The sequence below is a fragment of the Garra rufa genome, chromosome 7 (assembly GCF_049309525.1).
Source record: "Garra rufa chromosome 7, GarRuf1.0, whole genome shotgun sequence".
NCBI lineage: Eukaryota > Metazoa > Chordata > Actinopteri > Cypriniformes > Cyprinidae > Garra > Garra rufa.
The window spans coordinates 5,983,089-6,002,988 of record NC_133367.1 but is presented as its reverse complement, the minus strand read 5'-3'; the positions used below and the strand labels follow the sequence as shown (position 1 = coordinate 6,002,988).

General features: G+C 38.2%; 3 protein-coding genes across 3 annotated transcripts in view; 2 read left to right on the top strand and 1 right to left on the bottom strand.

Annotated features, from left to right (window-relative positions):
* LOC141337866 (uncharacterized) overlaps nt 1-19,900 on the bottom strand; it is a 287,141-nt gene that overhangs the window by 82,777 nt on the left and 184,464 nt on the right. The gene's annotated exons all lie outside the window — the stretch shown is intronic.
* LOC141338689 (uncharacterized) overlaps nt 1-19,900 on the top strand; it is a 227,801-nt gene that overhangs the window by 59,955 nt on the left and 147,946 nt on the right.
* Nucleotides 8,391-11,392, top strand: LOC141338686 (uncharacterized). Its single transcript, XM_073844295.1, has one exon. The coding sequence runs from the start codon at nt 8,420-8,422 to the stop codon at nt 10,322-10,324; it is 1,905 nt and encodes a 634-aa protein (XP_073700396.1). The 5' UTR covers nt 8,391-8,419; the 3' UTR covers nt 10,325-11,392.

Sequence of the window (19,900 nt, the reverse complement as noted above, 5' to 3'; positions counted from 1 at the left end):
TGTAAAATGTAGAATTTATTTGAAAATTACCACACTCACATCTTTGTGACTCACTGTTTGCACTGAATGTTCTGTGTTTATTTGTTTCCTTCTCTTTATAAGAAAACTAAGCCTTTCAATCTCCTTTGTAAAAGCTTTACGAGGTATAAATAGTCTACACTTTAGATGAGCTTACAAAAACAACTACTAAATGTTTTATAACTATCTGAATTAATCATGAATTACAGTAAGAATATGTGTTAATAAAGCATTTATTAACACGCTTTTACTATATATTTTTAAATAATCATGTACAAATGTACTTTAAAATAGTTGATTAATAATTTACTTGCACTTTCTAAATTATTTTATGAACCACTGATGACAACTAAATAGCTAATTTGTAAATAATGTAATACTTCATTAATGATCAATTTATCATTTCTAAATTAAGTATGAAAATACAGTTATTAAACACATTATAGATATGTTTAAAAATCAAGAACAAAGCATTTATAGCTGCATTTATAAAGCGCTTACTACGGTCTATTAATTTAGAGATGATTTATAAATGATGAATTGACTATTTACTAATGCTAATGGTAGGATTATTATTATATCCAAACATTTGACTTGCACTCGTCCACCTTGGGAGTCTAAGCAAAATTCTCAGTGCGTCATTAAATGCAGCCTGAAGCTTTTTCATTCTAGCTTTACAATAATTACACCACAAGTGTGCTTTATACAAGGAAGCACAGTAAGCTCTAAAAATAGCTATTTTAACGTCCTCTGTACACATAAAAAATTTATGAGCCAGCATATTTGCTTGTTCATACAACTTAAAACATTGGCGCTGCACATCATTGTCATCATTCAAATCATCCTTGATAATGTGACCCAAATATTTTATTTTAGTCACCACATTTAATACTTGTTCACCTAGATAAAAAGATGGAAAAATTCGCTGATATCACAAGCGGGACAACTGAGAGTGAGGATCCAAATGCAAGGCTTTATTATGAAGATCGTAGTCAGACAGACAGGGTCGAAGACACCAGCAAACAACAACAGCAAAGATAATCCAAGAGCGTAATCCAGTAAACAGGCGCGGGGTCAAAATCCAGGAGGGCAGTCCAAAGTAAACAAATGAAATGAAAACAAGAAACTAGAAAACTATAGCTAAGACTGGGAAAACAAAAACAGAACTATGGCTAGGGAAAACAACAAGGAGACTAGGAAACCTGAGAGCAAGGGAAAACGCTTGGTAAAGTCCGCTGGAGCAAAACAATACTTCGCAGTGTGTGTGTGTGTGATGAGCTGGCTTTTATGGCTGATAAACAGGAAGTTACCATAGAGGCAGCAGAGGGAGCAGCAACATTCAGTGTGGGTAAGAGCTCCCTCTGCTGGCCTGGTGTGACATACCAGACTTGCCAGGAACAGTAGCTGTAACGTAAATTGACTGTACAGAAGCAGCAGACGTGACTTGAACAGTCTGTGGCTGGACTGATGCGATGCTGACGAGGGTTGGTTTGGCGGACGTGACGCTAGCAGTCGCTGGCTTGGTCAATGTGGCGTTAGCAGGGGCTGGCTTGGCTGATGCAACTTTAGCAATCACAGGCTTGGCTGTTTGTGCTGACTGCAGTGGTGGGTCCTCCAGGCTTGATATTAGCCTCTGATAGGCCATGGAAGGATGTGGGTCTGATGCAGTAGCGACCATGTTTACGACAGACTCAGGTATGGCGGCCATCTTGCGTTCAGACTCAGACGTGGCGGCCATTTTGTGTGCAAGCTCGGGCGTGGCGGCCATCTTTGCAGCAGGCTCGGACGTGGAGGCCATCTTTGCAGCAGGCTCTGGCGTGGCGGCCATCTTTGCAGCAGGCTCTGGCGTGGCGGCCATCTTGCGAGAAGGCCTGGGCGTGGCAGCCATCTTGGGCAGTGGTTCTGGAGAGACAGCCATCTTTTGGTTTTGATTTGGGCGTGGCGGTAGCCATCTTGAGTGCAGACTCTGGAGTGGCGGCAGCCCTCTTGTTAGCAGGCTCAGAAAAGGCGGCCATCTTGTGAGCAGGATCTGGAAGAGCGGCCATTTTGGGTGCAGACTCAGGAAAGGCGGCCATCTTATGAACGGGCTCAGGAGGGACAGCCATCTGGTGAACAGGCTTGGGGATGGCGGCCATCTTGTGAACAGGCTTGGGGATGGTGGCCATCTTGTGAGAGGACTTAGACGTGGTAGACTTCTTGTGAGCTGGGTCCAATTGGGTGACCATCTTGAACGCAGACTCAGGAAGAATAGTCATCCCGTAAGCAGATTCTGGAAAGGCAGCCATCTTGTGAATAGGTGCAGGAAAGGTAGCCATTTTGTGAAGGGGCTCTTGAAGGACAGCTGTCTTGTGAGCAGGCTTTGAAATGGCGGCCATCTTGTGAACGGGCTTTGGGATGGCAGCCATTCTGTGCTGTAGCTCTAGGCTGGCAGACATCTTGTGATGAGGCCCTACTAGTACTCCCACAGTGTACGGAGATCCACAGTGCAACAACACAAAGTCAATAAACTGTGTGAGGCTCCAACTAGGGCCCTCATCGTGTAAATTGTCACTGATATCTGTGTCCAACCCACTCCAGAAACATTCCTTCAACATAAATTCGTCACAAGGTGCCAGGTGACTGTAAGCAATAAATTCCTCAACATAACATTCGACAGGACGGCCATCTTGAGAAATGGAGCAGAGGAAATTTACGGGGTCGGACAATCTTCCTGCTGAATCCATCCTGAAGGGTAGTTCTGCTGGTGGATAAAGTCGCTGGATCCGGGTTTGGCGAAGTATTCTGTCACAAGCGGGACGACTGAGAGTGAGGATCCAAATGCAAGGCTTTATTATGAAGATCGTAGTCAGACAGATAGGGTCGAAGACACCAGCAAACAACAACAGCAAAGATAATCCAAGAGCGTAATCCAGTAAACAGGCGCGGGGTCAAAATCCAGGAGGGCAGTCCAAAGTAAACAAATGAAATGAAAACAAGAAACTAGAAAACTATAGCTAAGACTGGGAAAACAAAAACAGAACTATGGCTAGGGAAAACAACAAGGAGACTAGGAAACCTGAGAGCAAGGGAAAACGCTTGGTAGAGTCCGCTGGAGCAAAACAATACTTCGCAGTGTGTGTGTGTGTGATGAGCTGGCTTTTATGGCTGATAAACAGGAAGTTACCATAGAGGCAGCAGAGGGAGCAGCAACATTCAGTGTGGGTAAGAGCTCCCTCTGCTGGCCGTGACAGCTGAAGGTTTGTTTTGGTTTTGACATTAATAACCACACTCTTTTTGCTATTAAATTTTATATCCAACTACACACCATAGCTTGAACATATACGAAGCAACTGTTGCAATCCCGCACTGTAATGGGACAGAATAACTAAATCATCAGCGTACATCAGATGATTTATAAGACAATCCCCTTTTACACATTCAGTTTAACAATTGTTTAACTTTAAAGAAAGATCCTCCATATGCAAGTTAAAAAGAAGAGGAGACAGTATTCCACCTTGACGAACCCCATTCATCATATAAATAGGTGCTGATTCACTCTACACTAGGGCTGCAACAACTAATCGATAAAATTGTTTATTATCAATAATGAAAATCATCGAAAACAATTCTCATTATCGATTAATCGGGTCCGCCCACAGAGCACTTACAACTTGAGAGGGTCATGTCAAATGACAGCACTAAATGACACATTTCTATGGACAAATTGCATCTAAAAATAGTGGAGGAAACATAATGAGATGCTGCAGGAGAGTTACGTGATCCAAGCTGCTCAAAACATGAGAATTCTTTATTTTAAACTTGAAGCTAATAGCGTAAAAAGCAACCTGTGAGGCACTTTGACAGATTCATTTGCATTCTCAGCATGAAGAAAGAAACTTTCAATTTACGGTCATATCCTTATCTGTAAATGTCACAAATTCACAAAAGCATTTCCATTTTTGCATAAAAGTCCATCCTAACAGTCTGTGTTAAGTGTAAATCTTTACTGAATGAGCGTCAGACAGCCGGAACACAGAGAGGGAGACAATTAATACTTTAAAACATTAGCATTAATTGTGCTGAAATATGTCATTGAATGTTAAATGTAGGTTTAAAAGAAAACATGTAGTGCACATATTTATGAAGAGTAGGAATTGTAAAGGGATAACAACATGTAATTATCTGGGAACTGGGAAACACAAACAAAAACTGTCCATAAACCTGACAACTGTAGTCAGAACGGGCACTATAGGCACAGCCAAGACTGGCTTACTTTACCTGAAGAATGCATTTATATTATGAACCCCACTTCTAAGGTGCTCATTCACGAAGGGGTTAAGTAACATTAAAAGCAGATGCGAGACCAAAGATCAGTTTAACCATTTATTAATGGCCCAAACAGTTTACATGTCAGCTCACGCAGCAGGCAACAAATATAATAAATAGTTAAATAAACTAAAAGCCAAATTAAATTAAACAAACACAGAACAAAAAAGTAACACGAAACAATTACAGCTTTTAAGCAGCTGGCTTGACATTAGGATGCACAAAAAACTTGCAGAACAAAGATCTTTGTCAATGTTGAATTGACATCAGGATACATACAGAGCTCCTCAACAAGTGCGAGTCATGCTCATAACAGGGCTTAATGGTAACTGTGTTGTACAAGCTGGAAACAGGGAAAGCTGCCAACACAACCTTAAATTCTGCATCATATTCAGCCCAGAGCATCCCTAGTAAACAAGCTGCAGGTGTATAAGGGCAGAGCTTAACCTCAGGATGAAGGATGAACCAAATCAATACAAAGGAAAAAATATATACACAAAAAAAGGAACAACAGGACTTTGACTGTAACAATTCGCACCCTGTACGCCAGGCTTCAGTAGATTTAAAGTTTTTGCCTGTATGCTCCTCCCCCTTTTTTAAAGCATAAGCAATGTTTAAATACCTAATTTAAAAAAAAAAAAAATGCTTTTCTTAGTGAGTATTTTTGAATGTAAATTTAGTGCATTTTATTTAAAACAAGAAAAATAATGTTAATGCAAATAGATATGATTTGTTAGCAAAATAAGAAAAATATACTTAAATGACTAAATACCGTCATTTTTTTTACGTAGAAAATGCATCTTGATTTAAGAATCTTTATATATTTTGATTAGAAACAAGACAATAAGTAAGATAAAATATTTTTTTGCAGTGCATTCATTCATTGCACGGTTTCATCATGCAGACACTCTGAAAGTGACAAAGACATCATGTCCTTTTATACATATGAATATTTTATTATATACAGGATTGTTTAGATTTTTGTGACATAAAATATGTCATATTGTGACATTTATTTGAGCTGTAAAGAAAGTGTGCCTTACTCTTGACATGGTTGCAGAGGAATTAAGCATTAAAACATGCATTTATATTTCAAAGACCAATTTACTTAGAATGCAGAATACAACACATAACATTAACTAATAACCAAAGAAAATCATGAGTTTAAATACACACATGGTTAATGAGGGAACTAAACAAGAACAGCTGGGCAAGGATTAACTAATCAGAAACCATGGCAACTAATGAGAATTCAACAGACATGACAAGAATAGAACTACACTGAACATAACTGTAACAACTATCACGCTCTTTATAAGAATTTTTGTCAAGTTTTCTGAGCACAAACCCACTGAAAATGAAGCTGATTATTGTATGGAATGGAAGGATGCCAGATGAAAAGCTGGTAAATTTACTCATCTTTAATTCCCACAAATACAAAAGCAACATTTATTCTTTTTCATGTTGGATTTTAATATTTTTCCAATTCTTGGTATTGTGGCCATGTCTTTTTCATCTAGCCTTCATTATTTTGGGAGCCTTCTTGTTGTCGACTGATTAGAATTCAAATGTTAATTTCATTACTAATTAAGAGTTAAGAAATGCAACCGTTTGGATTAGAGAGTATTTAATTATGTGAAAAGAGCATTAGACTATGTGGAAAATCGACATTAATTTATAGTTATTTAATATGTAAAATATTTGTAAAGTCAAGTCAAGTCAAGTCACCTTTATTTATATAGCGCTTGTAACAATACAGATTGTGTCAAAGCAACTGCACAGTATTTAAACAGAACAATAGTGTGTAAGTAACGCATTATTGAAGATAATCAATTTTAGTTAAAGGCAGTTCATCAATGAATTCAGTGATATCATCATCAGTTCAGTTCAAATAGTATACGATATCGCTGAAAAATGCCCCCAACTAAGCAAGCAAGTAAAGCCATGTGCCCTACACCCAAGGACCTTTTATGTAAAGCTTTACCTGTCTTTTTATACTTCATGTTTAAATATACCTTTTTTCTTTTGCCTGTTGGACACCATGAAAATTAATATTAGTTCAATAACTTACACCATTCTGACAGTTTGATATTGTAACAGTGATTAAGAATAAAAGTTAAGCATTGACTCGAAGTATGCAGACGTCCTTTTGGTAGGAGCTGTTTCCATGGTAAATCATAATTTCGGAGCTCCATATATCATGTCTTTTCATAGTCGTGTTGCAAGTACTAAACTCCGGTAAAGAAAGGTTAAAAGTAGCAGAACGGTAACTTATTGGATGACTATTAACTTTCATTATGTCCCACAGACAAAAAAAAAAAAAAAAAAACAACAGCTAAACATGAGTTATAAAAAAGTAATTCAACCAGGTAAAGCTTTAAGCATAAAAGGTTCATGGGTGTAGGCTACATGACTTTACAAATATTTGACACATTAAAATATGTCATATAAAATATAAAAATCTAATTCTGTGTCTATTTAAATTTGCAGCAGCTTTTTGACATAGTCTGATGCTCTTTTCACATAATTAAATGTTCTCTAATCCAAACTTTTGCATTTCTCAGTTAAAGTTATAAAATTAACATTTAACTCCTGCTCAGCCAACAGCAAGAAGGCTCACAAAATAATGAAGAACAGATTAAGAGGAGATGGCCACAATACCAAGTACTGGAAGAAAATTTAAATCCAACCTTAAAAACAATAAATGTTGCATTTGTGCATTTGTAGGAAATAAAGATGACTAAGTAAATTTAACAGCTGTGGAGGTGGTTATGGCATATAGTAATCAACATTTAAAGTGGATCAAAAATGTTAATTAAAAGTTGTCCTAAGAAAAGAACGGGTACTGTTTTGGTATTAGGACACATTTGATGAACAGTTTTGATCCACTTGAAATGACTACTATATATCTCCAACTACCTTTTCATCTGCCATTATTCCATTCAATACAGTAATCAGCTTCATTTTCAATGGGTTTGTGCTCAGGCAATGACTCAAAAAATAGATATGGCAAAAAAATAAAATAAAAATGCTATATTAAATCGTATGTATAATAATCCTATGTATTAAAGGACATGCCATTTTTTTGTGTGTCTGCATGATGAAAATATGTGCCATAAATTAATGCACCTAAGAATGTTTGTATTATAGTATTATTAAGTCCAATTAGTGTCTTTTTGTGTTGGGAAAGTCGTGACATATTGTCAAGTATGGTGACAATATGTTTGAAATTGGAATCCAAGTGCACACACAGCAGTGAGAAGTAAATTAACACACACACACACACACACACACACACACTGGAGCAGTGGGCAGCCATTGCTCCAGCGCCCACGGAGCAATTTGGGGTTTGGTGCCTCAGTCATGGTATTGAAGGTGGAAAGACCACTGTTCATTCACAATCCCCACCTTCAATTCCTGCTGGTGTGGGAATCAAACCAACAACCTTTACAAGCCCCACTCTCTTACCATCAGGCCATGACTGCCCCCAAAAGTAAAAAGGTTACTTCGAAAATGGTAAAAAAGTTAAAATGTTAAAAAGTTACTCTATTTAAAATTTAATAAGTCGTGTAACTTTCAGTTACTTAAAAGTAATGTAAGTATTGCATTTGATTACTTTTCTGTAAACTGTTAATAATTTTAAAACATTTTAACCAGACAGAGTTGACCTTACAGTAGCACTCAACACTGATTTCTCTCAGACTTTCAAAATCATTTTAAAACATGAATTAAGATTATAATAAGTAAGGGATAATATGCATCTTTATTTTGTGATAACAATCTTGCAGGAACCTAAAAATGTTTACGCTTTCACAAGTATGTTTTTTTTATTATTTTTTTTATCTTTCTATCAGTTCGGTAGTTCATTTACAACACAGATAGCTGCAGGTGCATTAAATTAAGATCTAAATTACAGATCTAATATGTTACACATTAGATTTTTCCAAAACTGTTTACGTTCACTTAAGACGTGTAGTTTACTTTTTTGTGTGAATTTAATACTCAGGGTAAAAATAAATCAATTGTTGTCAGTAAACTCTATTATTTGTCATCTTTAGATGATAAAGATTCACCATCAGATTCAGGATGTTTGAAAATGTTGATGATTGGGAGGACAGGAAGAGGAAAGTCGGCCACAGGAAACACTATCCTCAGAAAAAATGAGTTTCACAGTGAAGCCAGTTCACAGTTGGTGACCACTGTTTGTCAGAAGGGAGTTGGTCAAGTTAATAGTCGATCAGTAGCTGTTATTGATACTCCAGGACTCTTTGACCCGACACTGACAAATGAACAAGTGCTGGAAGAAATAATGAAGTGTATTTCACTGTCAGCACCTGGACCACATGCGTTCATCATTTTACTGAGTGTGGGAAAAATTACCCAAGAGGAGAATGATATTTTAGACATAATTAAGATGATCTTTGGCTCAAAAGCAGCCGATTTCTGCATTGTTCTCTTCACTAAAGGAGATGAACTGAGAGGACAAACAATAGAACAATATGTAGAGAAACATAAAAATGATGGCCTTGAGAAACTGATCAGAGATTGTGGGAAAAGATTCCTGGCTTTTAACAACACAGAAACACAAGGTGGGACACAAGTTACTCATCTGTTAAATATGATAGAAGAGATGAATCAGGGCCGATACTTCACTAATGAGATGTTTGAGGAGGCAGCGATCTCCATTGAACAGAGAATGAAAATAATTAAAGAGAATGAAACACAAAATCAGGATCTAGTTAAAGTATTACAAGCCAAATATGACATGGAAATTGAGCAGATGAGAAAGATACTGAAGAAGAAAGAACAAAAGACAGTTGAGGAAAAAGAGATGGTGAAGAACAAGTTCAGAGAACAAGAGGAAAGACTCAGGAGACATTTTGAGGAGAAAGAAAAATCAGATCAGGAGAAACGAGAGACAGAAGATCAGAAACGATTAGAAGAGGAGAAACAGCAAAGAGCTGAATATGATCAAAGAATAGAGGAGATGAAGAGAGAGTTTGAAAATCGGATAATACAATATGAAAAAAAGCAAAAAGACAGAGTAGAAGAAGATAGAAAGCGAGAGAATGAATATAAACAAGATCAAGTAAAGATGAAAAATGATCATGAACACATCATGGCAGAGTTAAGAAAGCAACAGGAAAAGGAAATAAAAAAGAGTGATTCAGAGGAACAAATCAGGAAGAAACAAGAAGAGAAAGAGAGAGAAGAATGGAAGATAAAAATGCAAGAGACCGAAAATGACAAAGAGACTCAAGAGAAAATTAAACGACAGCAGAGAGAATGGGAGGAAGAGAAGAAACGACAGATGAGAGAACAAGAGGAAGAGAAAAGAAAAAGGAAAGTGAAACATGAGAAACAACTGAAAGAAAAACAAGAAGAACTGGAAAACAAAAGAGTGAAATTTGAAAGAGAGAGAGATGAAGAAGAGCAGATGACAGAGGACGAGAGAGAGAAACTGAAAAAAGAGAGCGAAAGAAACAAGAAAAAATATAAAGAGGAGATAAATGAAATGGAGAGTCGTTATGAGCAGCTGGAGCAAGAGAGAAAAGAGGAGTGGAGGAAAAGAAAAAGAGACGATGAAAAGAAACGAGTGGAGAAGAGAAAGAGATGGGAGAATATGGTGGAAGATCTGAAACAAGAGCAAGAGGAGGAGATCGAGAGAAGAGAAAGAGTGGAGAGAGAAAGAATAGACAGAGAAGAAAAAGAGTGTGATGAAATGAAACAGAAACATGAAGAGGAAATAAAAGAGATGAAGAAGAAACATGAAGATGAAGCCAGAAAACAAGAAGTGGAATTAAAAGATTTCAGAAAGACAAAAGAGCAGCACATTCAGGAGTTCAAGGAGAGACTTGAAGAGTTTCAAAAACAACTGAATGAAGCCAAAGATTTAAAGAAGGACCTACAAGGTAAAAAGAAGGAGCTAAAAGATAAAGAGGATGAAGTGGAAAAATTAAAAAAGGAACTAGAAGGTAAATGGTCATGCCATGTCATGTGAAACATTTCTACACATTATTGATGAGCCAAATAACGGGCACTGGTCTTTTATAAATGTGAAGGGTTTTTCTGTACTTCTCATTTTCTCTAGTGTGAGTTACTGTATCTGTATTCACATCTAGTCATACATCTCATTCACATGCTCATTCATGGAGCAGCATTTACTACAAGGAGCCATAGTCAGTGACAAGCTACGCAATATCGTGTTCATTATCGAAGGCGATACATCTACATGAATGCGATATTGTGTAGCTTGTCAGTGAACTATGGCTCTGTGTAGTAAATGCCGCTCCATGAATGAGCCGGTGAATGAGATTTACGGCTAATCATAGAACCAGCATTACTGACAAGATGCGCATGATAATTGCTTCTGATTATTGGCACAGCCCTAGTATAGTCACTTACATAATTACTTTTGGCATCAAAATCCAGAAAATTAATTTGCCACTGGTTCCCTCCAGATTTCCCTATGGGCTTTTATAATGGAATTACTTAATTAAAATTTGTAAAATAAGGTCTGTGGTAAACAAATATACTGGAACGCATTGGTCTACGATGTAAACTGCACACTCTTATTTACAGTATCATAATAATTATATACATTTTCTAATATAAACAACAGCTTCAACATTGATTATAAAACCCCATGGGAAAATCTGGAGGCAACACACAGTAAATTACTCTTCCAGCACTCTATAATAGAAACTGTATGTAGTTATATGGATTTTTAAAGCACCCAACAGTTACACAGTTGCTTTAATTGGAGATTTTGATGAAGGTGTTTGGTTACAGTGGGAGCTTTACAGGAGCAAATTTGAATAGTCCTGAACTAAAATAATCATACATAGTTTTAAAACTTGTCAAAACAACACAAATTATAGAACATCTTAAAAGCTTTCATTTTCAAAAGATTCATAACAGTAACCTGTGTGTGTAGCTTTAAGAGAACAAGGAGACATTTGTGTAGTGTTTTACTTTGTTTAAATGTTTTATTCATTTAAAATCATTAAATCATTTTTATTTAATTATTCCATTTAATCACAGAATCATTTACTATTCATTTGAACTATGTGATCATTCATTATATTACTTATTATTTTCCTTACTACTGCTGTTTAGTCCTATGATTGTGTGGTTTCAAGTGATTTGTCTTCACAAGTTAGAGATCAGGAAATGTCTCCATGTCAAGGTTTTTAACTGTGGACGATGTTGATAGGATGATGATTTGAAACAGTCATTTTCTACTGCTAATGAGCTGAATACTTCTGATGTCAAGACTGTATCTTACACTACTCACAATGATACTTAAAAATCATAACTAAGGTTTAAAGGAAGTTTAAAAAATTAAAAATAAAAAATAAAAAACTTTGGATGTTGTTTTCACTGATTTATTCATAACATAAACACTAATCTGAACATTATTCTAAAATTAGGCTGTATTTTCACATATCCAGATATCGTCTAACACACACAAAAAAATAAAGTTCCTGATGCTGTTAGTCCTTCATTAATGCAATTCTGAACAGTTTACAAACCATTTAACAACGTAAACAGATTTTTCATAGTTTATAAAGAAATATTGTTCACTATTAAAAAGTGTTCCTCACACAACAATCCCACAATTAAACTTTTACAAACAAGGCTACCAATGGGCTGCTTCATGAATAAACTACAATTCTGTATTTTATTTTTATTTTTTATTTACTGTGAAATTTATAAAGTATCCCGTTCACTCAAAATTGAAGCCTTTGTCATGATTTAATATTTATGAGTTTCTTTCCCCAGTAACAATTACCCAATATGTTAAAGCTGGGGCCTGGGTAAGTATCTGTGATATGTTTGACAACAATTAAACCAATGACAAGTGGTGCTTCTAAATTCCTTTTTGTGTATCCTTGTTTACTTTTCTTGCTTCCTTTCCTTGCGTCTTAGCTCCACCCCTTTAGGATGCGAGGGAAGAATGCAAGGAAAAGACGCGAGGACGGAGAAATCAAAGGATGAACATTAGAATATGTTTGACCACTCAAGCATCACTTAAAAGTGTCCTCAGCTGTGCTAAAGGGATCTGCCCATATCTTGGTAAACTTCATTATTTAGGGCATTCATAATACATATTAACCTCTTAAACTCTCTGAAAGCTTAGAGTCTCCTCTTTACTAGGATTACCATAACTTTGTAAATCATTTTATTGTGTGACAAACACAGATCAAATAATCTTCAATTGAATCGCGATGTTAGAATATACTTTAAGAGTATAATGATATATTCTATTACTTTCCTCCACATACTACTGCTTCAGTTAGCCGCAAACAGCCACAAACTCCATTTTATCTTTTAGATTAGGATCTCTTCTTTCAAACAAGACCATTTTCACGTTTCTCCGTGCTTTTATTGCTGAGAAATCCATTGTTTTGCCAGACGCGCTATTCCAAGCAATGGCGCGCCTATGCAGAATCGCTCAAAACCGCTCAAACAGGTGTGTGTGTGTCTAGGGCTGACTGAGCGCGTGTCAGTAGATCAGATTACACTCTCCGGCCGCCTGCTGTGCTGAATAGAGGTGTGAACGATGACAGCTCTGCCTCTCCAGACGCAAAGAAGAAGAAGAGTCATGGGCTGTGTCCGAAATCGCCCCCTATACCCTATTCACTATTCCCTACATTAGTCCACTCCTACAGTTCACTTGAAGGAGTGAATGAAAACGAGTGTGTGAATTCGGACACTAAGTGCACCGGAAGCACTGCCGCTTTTGCATAGTATTGCTTACTGTTTAACAATCATTTAAAACGGACAGTTCGAGGAGTAAGATTAAAGGATTTATCTTGAGCTATGTCAAGGAATTTATGTATAAACCCTGGTTAAACAATTTAATAATCAATTTATAATGAATTTGCACCTGCGTTGTACGCTGTATTACGCAGTGGACCAGTTGCGTTGAAAAATGAACGGATGGATGATTCAGCTGCGGGCGCCATCGTCTGGGGATACGCGGGAATTCAGTCGGCGCGTGACTCTCACAGTGCATTATGGGTTATCTCTAGCTGTTGAGCGTACATCGGTTGTACACTCGTTTTTGCGGTGCATTGTGGGATTGAATGAGTGCACTCGGGAACGTCCACTATGGTTTCAAACACCACTTAAAATGGCTGTCCCCTCAAATAGTGCCCTATTTGAGGGTATAGGGGGCGATTTCGGATACAGCCCTTGAGAGGTTCCGGGTCACAAAAGATGCTTCGACGGTGCAGGGGCTTTTGGGATATGTAGTTTTTGGACTCTCAGACCGTAGATATGTGTCTCAGAGGAATATAGCGGTCGCCATTAGCCAAAACAGACGCTAAATGAATAAATAACGGGCCGTTTCCATGGAGAGCAGAGGATCCGCGGCTCATAAGCGCGTCTATAAGTATTACAGTACTTCTATTCAGGTTTGTTTTATTCTTATAATAAGTTTGAAACGTATAGGACACCAAAACAATCTGCTAGGGTAAGTATTGAGTGTATATTGAATATTGACAGTAAAGTACAGTAGGTGTTTCAGTACATACACAGGCAAACATAAAAATGAAACATAATTCAGTAAATAATCATGAAAAGTGCTATGGTACATAGTAAAATAGTATTCTAAGGGGTAATGTGCTTTATAAAACCTGTTTTTGCAAAGAAACAGAAGGACACTTTTAGGGGGAAAAAGGGGCAATGCGACTCCCTTCGGTTATAATTCAATAACTTCCAATTAGAAACTGTTATATGAAAAAAAAAATTTCTGGTATATCCTGAGACCTAGTGGAATCAAACAAAACAATTTGCAAATAGCTGAGACACCCAAAACCTGAATAACAGACTTAAAAAAAAAAAAAAAAAACTTCTGAAAAAAAATCGAAAAGCGCCTATGTTTTTTTTTTAGTTTTTATTGTAATATTTGAAACCTATATAATGTTATTTATAAAGAATTACACTGATATTATGTAGTTTAAATGGTTTTCTATACAATGAAACCATTTTTTTTTATTTCCTCCATTGTATGTGTATAGGGGAACCATTTGAATTTAGGTAGGCCAAATGCAGGCAGAAATCCCCCAAATAGCTGCAGAGCTTAAGGGGTTAACTCAACTTGTTTTTCGTTTTATATGAAATATGGTTTATCACATGATAATGAAATATATGCTGTTATTAAACTTGCCTATATCTTCTAATGCCACTATAACTGATTGTTGCCTTTGCATAAGTTTGTAGACAGCAATAAAAAAGAGCTTAATGAGGCAATTAACGGATCTGAAGTCATCAGCATAATGAATGAGGTGAAAACAGGATCTATTGCTGTGAAATAAAGAGGCTGATAATATTGATGAGCCTCAGACTATAAACACCCATTAAACAAGCCATTCAGGATCAACAGCAGATCATCTCACTTAATTCTAGATCGTTTGAGTCACAATACTTGCTGATAAGCCTATGATATTGATCTAATATGACTATTTCTCAAATCATAGACAAAAACAGTTAGACAGAAACTAATGTCACTACCCTTACCAAAATTAATCATGGTTTTACTATATAAAAAAAAAAAAAAATTATTGCCACTATAGTTAAACCATATTAACCACGAATGAACTGTGGTCTTGCAACACTAACCATGGTAACTTTAATTTGTAGTAAAACTGGTTACAAAAGGTTTTTCTTTTTAATACGGAACACTACGTTTATTGTCTTTAATGTTGGATGATTCTCTATTATACACAATGGTTGGCCACCCTCAGCCAGGCAAAGTAATGATGGAAACAAAAGAAACAGTTGGACATGGAGCCTATGTACATAACAAAGCAGAAACTGTAGAACAAGTATTAATAATAGGAATAGAAAGAAAGAAAGAAATACAAATCTCAGCATGTGTGACATTTGCAATAAACATAAGACAGATAACAGTTCAGAACAGGGACAATAATAATGCAGCGTTTAAAGGGGTCCTATTATGCTTTTTTACTTTTTGAACTTTAGCCAGTGTGTGGTGTGTATGTTTGGGCATAAAAAACATCTACAAAGTTACAGATCATAAAGTCCCCTCCAAAGGGAGATATTTAGTTTTTAAAAAGTCCCTTTTCAAGAACTACAACGAACGGCTCATTTGGACTTCAGCGTTTGTTTTCCGCGTGCAATGATGCCACAACACACTACAGAAATTCAATTCGTTAGCGGGTTGGGGATTAGCCTAACTTTAGCGATGTATTATGGGCAGCCACTTCTGGGATGCTTCAGCGAGCCGCAGGTCGTCTCAGCTTTAACGAAAGAGTCCGTGAACTGCTCCGGAATCCATGCTGGAGCCGCGCCATTGACATGCGGTATAGAGAGTTCAAATACACGCAGAGTCGCGGCTGATGAAAACACGAACACTGACCAGTGATCATCTGTGCACGCGTTAGAGCTGCGCCGTAGATGTGCAGTGTATTGTAAGACATTTATTCATCATAGATAGCTTCACTAGCCTTACGGTTTGGGCATGTAAATAATAAATACATTAGCACAATAATTAAAATATTATGCATCTGCGATCTCACAGGCTGACAATAGGACCAATAGGACCAACAATACTGTAGCGTTTTATTTTACTCACACTCCATGCATCTCCTAGGTCTATATGATTTCCTTCTTTCAGAAGAATGCAATCGGAGTTACATTAAAAATAATCTCTCGCAAGCTTTAGAACTGAACCGCATAGACAAGTGTTTCTCTCCATGAGTCCAAAACAAGTCCATCCAAAACCAAAAAAAGTGCCTCACATGGCTCCAGGGTGGTCAGTAAAAGCCTTCTTTAGTGATCCGATGTGTTTTTGTAAAAAATAAAATAAAATCCATATTTAAAACGTAAGAATCACTTTAATCTAGTTTGCTGCTATGGGAAGGGGCATGACAGTACTATACACCGGTCTAAACTGTTCACCAATCGCAACGCAGTGGGACTGCTAACCAATCACAATACAATTGGTTTTTCGGGAGGATGAACCCAGAACTAATCTAGCCGTTTGTGCCAGCCTGGACAGAAAGCTATTGTAATAATGTAAATTACGTGAAAAATTATGCTTTTTTTCGAACCACCAAGCATGACAGCATGTTCAAGTACACCCCCAAAACAAAATAAAGACTTTGTAAAAGAGCTTAATGGGACCCCATTTAAATGTATTAAGGAGAATATCCATGCTCTAGTACAGCAGGTGGCAGTAACTGTTCAGCTCGTTCGAAACCCTCCAGTAAAACCACGAAGAAGACGAAAACTAAAATAAGACTTTACTAATTTTAATACTAGCGAAAATTGTTTTTGTGTATTTAATCCAATCCGTCTGAGAGATATAAGAATTATCACAATCTACAGGTCTGGAGAGGACTCTCCGTCTGAGATGAGTCTCTCACAGAAACAGAGGTAAGACTGAGTCTGTTTTCAGAAAATCTGCTGGAGTGTCAGATGTTTGCTAAAAAAAAAACAAAAAAAAAAAAACAAAAAAAAAAAAAACAAACTTAAACTTTGATTTATATTAGGGCTGCTCCATTCTGGCAAAAATCATAACCATGATTATTTTGGTCAATATTGTAATCACGATTATTTAACACGATTATGGCTGTGTCCAAATATTAGTGATTAATTTGAAGATGGCAATACAACAGAAGAAAAGAAAATGTTAAAAAAAATAAAAAAAAATAAAATAACTCTGAATACTTATATGCAAGTCTAAAGCAGTCTAACAATACTAGCTTACAGAAATTTTAATTAATTATTCGAATTTAAAATAAAATAGCGTCTTTATTGTAAGAATTAAACCTGCTTTGTTTGTTATTAAAAGTGCTTCAGTAAATAGCAGTGAGTGATTTTTCTTTTTGTATTTTGTTTTATTAATACGTTTTATTACTATTAAGCACAGAGACGGCAGAAGGAATATTATGAGAGGGTGCTCGCTGTTTTAACTTTACATGTGCATGTTCTGCTCCGTCGCTGAGTGCATGCACAGATCAGCTCAAGTTATCTTAATCACTTTTAAAAACACAAAACCTAAGAAACATTAAAAAATCAACCACGTCCTTTTTTATGAAAGTCGTGTTACATGATTTTGCTGATTTGCATGTGAAATTAGGCTTTTATGGAGGAGCAAAAGCGCACCACTGGAAAGGTTGCGCGATAATCGTTTCATCTGCATTACTGTACTTTCACGATCGTTTGAAGCCGAAATTAAAACTGAATTCCAATTAATTGCACAGCTCTAATTTATATTTACAAAATGCTTTGCAGAACTTCAGAGCTTAATAACCTATTAATACAAAAAATACCATAAAACTATTTAAAAAGTAGCCAATGGATGATAAATATCTAACAACTGAAAATCAAAATCATAATTTACAGTCTTAACCCAATTTACATTCGCTTTTTAGATACCTGAGTAAATTATTTCACATCAGTAATTTTGGTGTTTAGGTCATAGCCTAAATGCATTTTCAGATATTAAAAAAAAAAAAAAAATGACTGCAGACTTAATTAAAAAGGGTCATATTGTCACAGTTCTGTCTGTTTATTCATTGGTTTTTCCCATTTCTATCTGTCTGATTTGGTTGTGCCCTCGTTTGCCCTCATCCCCGTCACCTGTGTGTCATTATTGATCATCTGTGTCACCTGTGCTTAATTATCCAGTCACCCTTTATAAGTCGTATCTTTCTGTTCAGAACACTGTTGGTCTTCGTTGATGTTAGATGTTATGTGTGTGGATTCTCCTGCCTGTTCTTGATTGTTCCTGCTTGTCTTTGAAGAGTTTTGAAGAGTATATTAAAATAGTGTTGATTGTTTATCTCATCTCGTCTTGTTCCGTCCAGCACGTGCACCATTGTAACAGAAAGACCGACCGAAACAGTCACGGCGTTTTTCCCCTGCGTTTCTTTTCCGTTTTGGTCTCAGTGTTTATTTTTTATTTTTTTTCCCCGTAATGGATGACCCGAATGTATTCATCATCCTCCTGAAGCAGGGGAACCGCTCTCTCGAGGACCACACAAGAGACTTTGTATTCCTCACTCCATCAACACACTACCCGGACAGCTGCTTATGCACTTTCTTCCGCCATGGATTAAATAACATCAAGACGCAGCTGTCCGGGGAGGGTCCTCGAGAGAGCCTTGCCGGATACATCGAGTGGGTGCTGGCGTCCTGTGGATCTTCCTGGACTGTCGGTTTCGTCGAGGAGGACGTCAGCCCCACTCATGACCCAGAGAGCAGCCTACCATCACCCCGACACGCAGAGCATGAACCCGAGCGCACCGCGGATGAGGGACTAGAGCCGCGAGCGACAGAGCCAGAGCACTCTCCGGCTGATCAGGTGCGTGAGCCGGATTCTACATCTGCGACGGTGGATTGCAACGTGGAGCAGATGAGGGAAATGGAGAGCCCTGCCCACTGCAACTCCGCTGGGGGTGAGATAGACAACTCGGCCCTCCGACCCTGCGGCTACACCACGGCTCTCAACGCCCTCAGCTCCACCGTCGCCCGTCGGCCCACCAGCTCCACCGGGCTCCATCGTCCCTCCGGCTCCGCCTTGGTCAGTCGTCGACCATCCACCGCCTCGGGACTCCACTCCTCTGGCTTAGCCTCGTCCCTCTGTCCCTCCGGCTCTGTCAGGCTCCTCCTTCCCGTCAGCATCGCCTTCGTCCTCTGTCGCTCCGGCTCCGCCGCGGACCTCCGGATCTCCGCCTCCGCCTCGGCCGCCAGAGCCTCCTGTTCCACCTTGGCCCTCCGGTTCCGCGGTGTCGCCCTGGTCCGTCGGCTCTCCATCTCCGCCTCGGGTTCCTCTGCCAGCTGCTCTGCCTTTGTCGGTCAGACCCCTGGAGTCGGCGGTCCTCCCTCCACCATGGCTCCTCCCTCCGTCGGCTCCTCCGTGGGCTGTCATCCTGGCTGCGATCTGGGTCCTGTTCTCCTGCTTCAGGTCCCTCCTGTTTCCTCCCTGGCTCCTCCCACCGTCGTCGCCCCCTTGGACTGTCTTTTTTGTCACATGGACTCTTGTTTTTGTCCCCCTTCCGGGGTTGCGTCTTCCGCCAAAGCCCCCGCCCTCATTGACTCTGTTTTTCTGGTTATCCGCCCCTCTTGTCTGTTTTTGTTTTTCTACGGCGCGAGGACGCGCCTTTCCGGAGGGGGGCGTATTGCCACAGTTCTGTCTGTTTATTCATTGGTTTTTCCCATTTCTATCTGTCTGATTTGGTTGTGCCCTCGTTTGCCCTCATCCCCGTGTCACCTGTGCTTAATTATCCAGTCACCCTTTATAAGTCTGTCTTTCTGTTCAGAACACTGTCGGTCTTCGTTGATGTTAGATGTTACGTGTGTGGATTCTCCTGCCTGTTCTTGATTGTTCCTGCTTGTCTATTTGAAGAGTATATTAAAATAGTGTTGATTGTTTGTCTCGTCTTGTTCCGTCCAGCACGTGCACCATTGTAACACATATAATGCCTTCTAATGCTTTCAGTTTCCTTTAGTGTGTAAAGTATCTGTTTGTGAAAGATCTTCAAAGTTACAAATGGCATAGTTTGTATATCTAACAGAAAACACTGATCCAGAAATGACT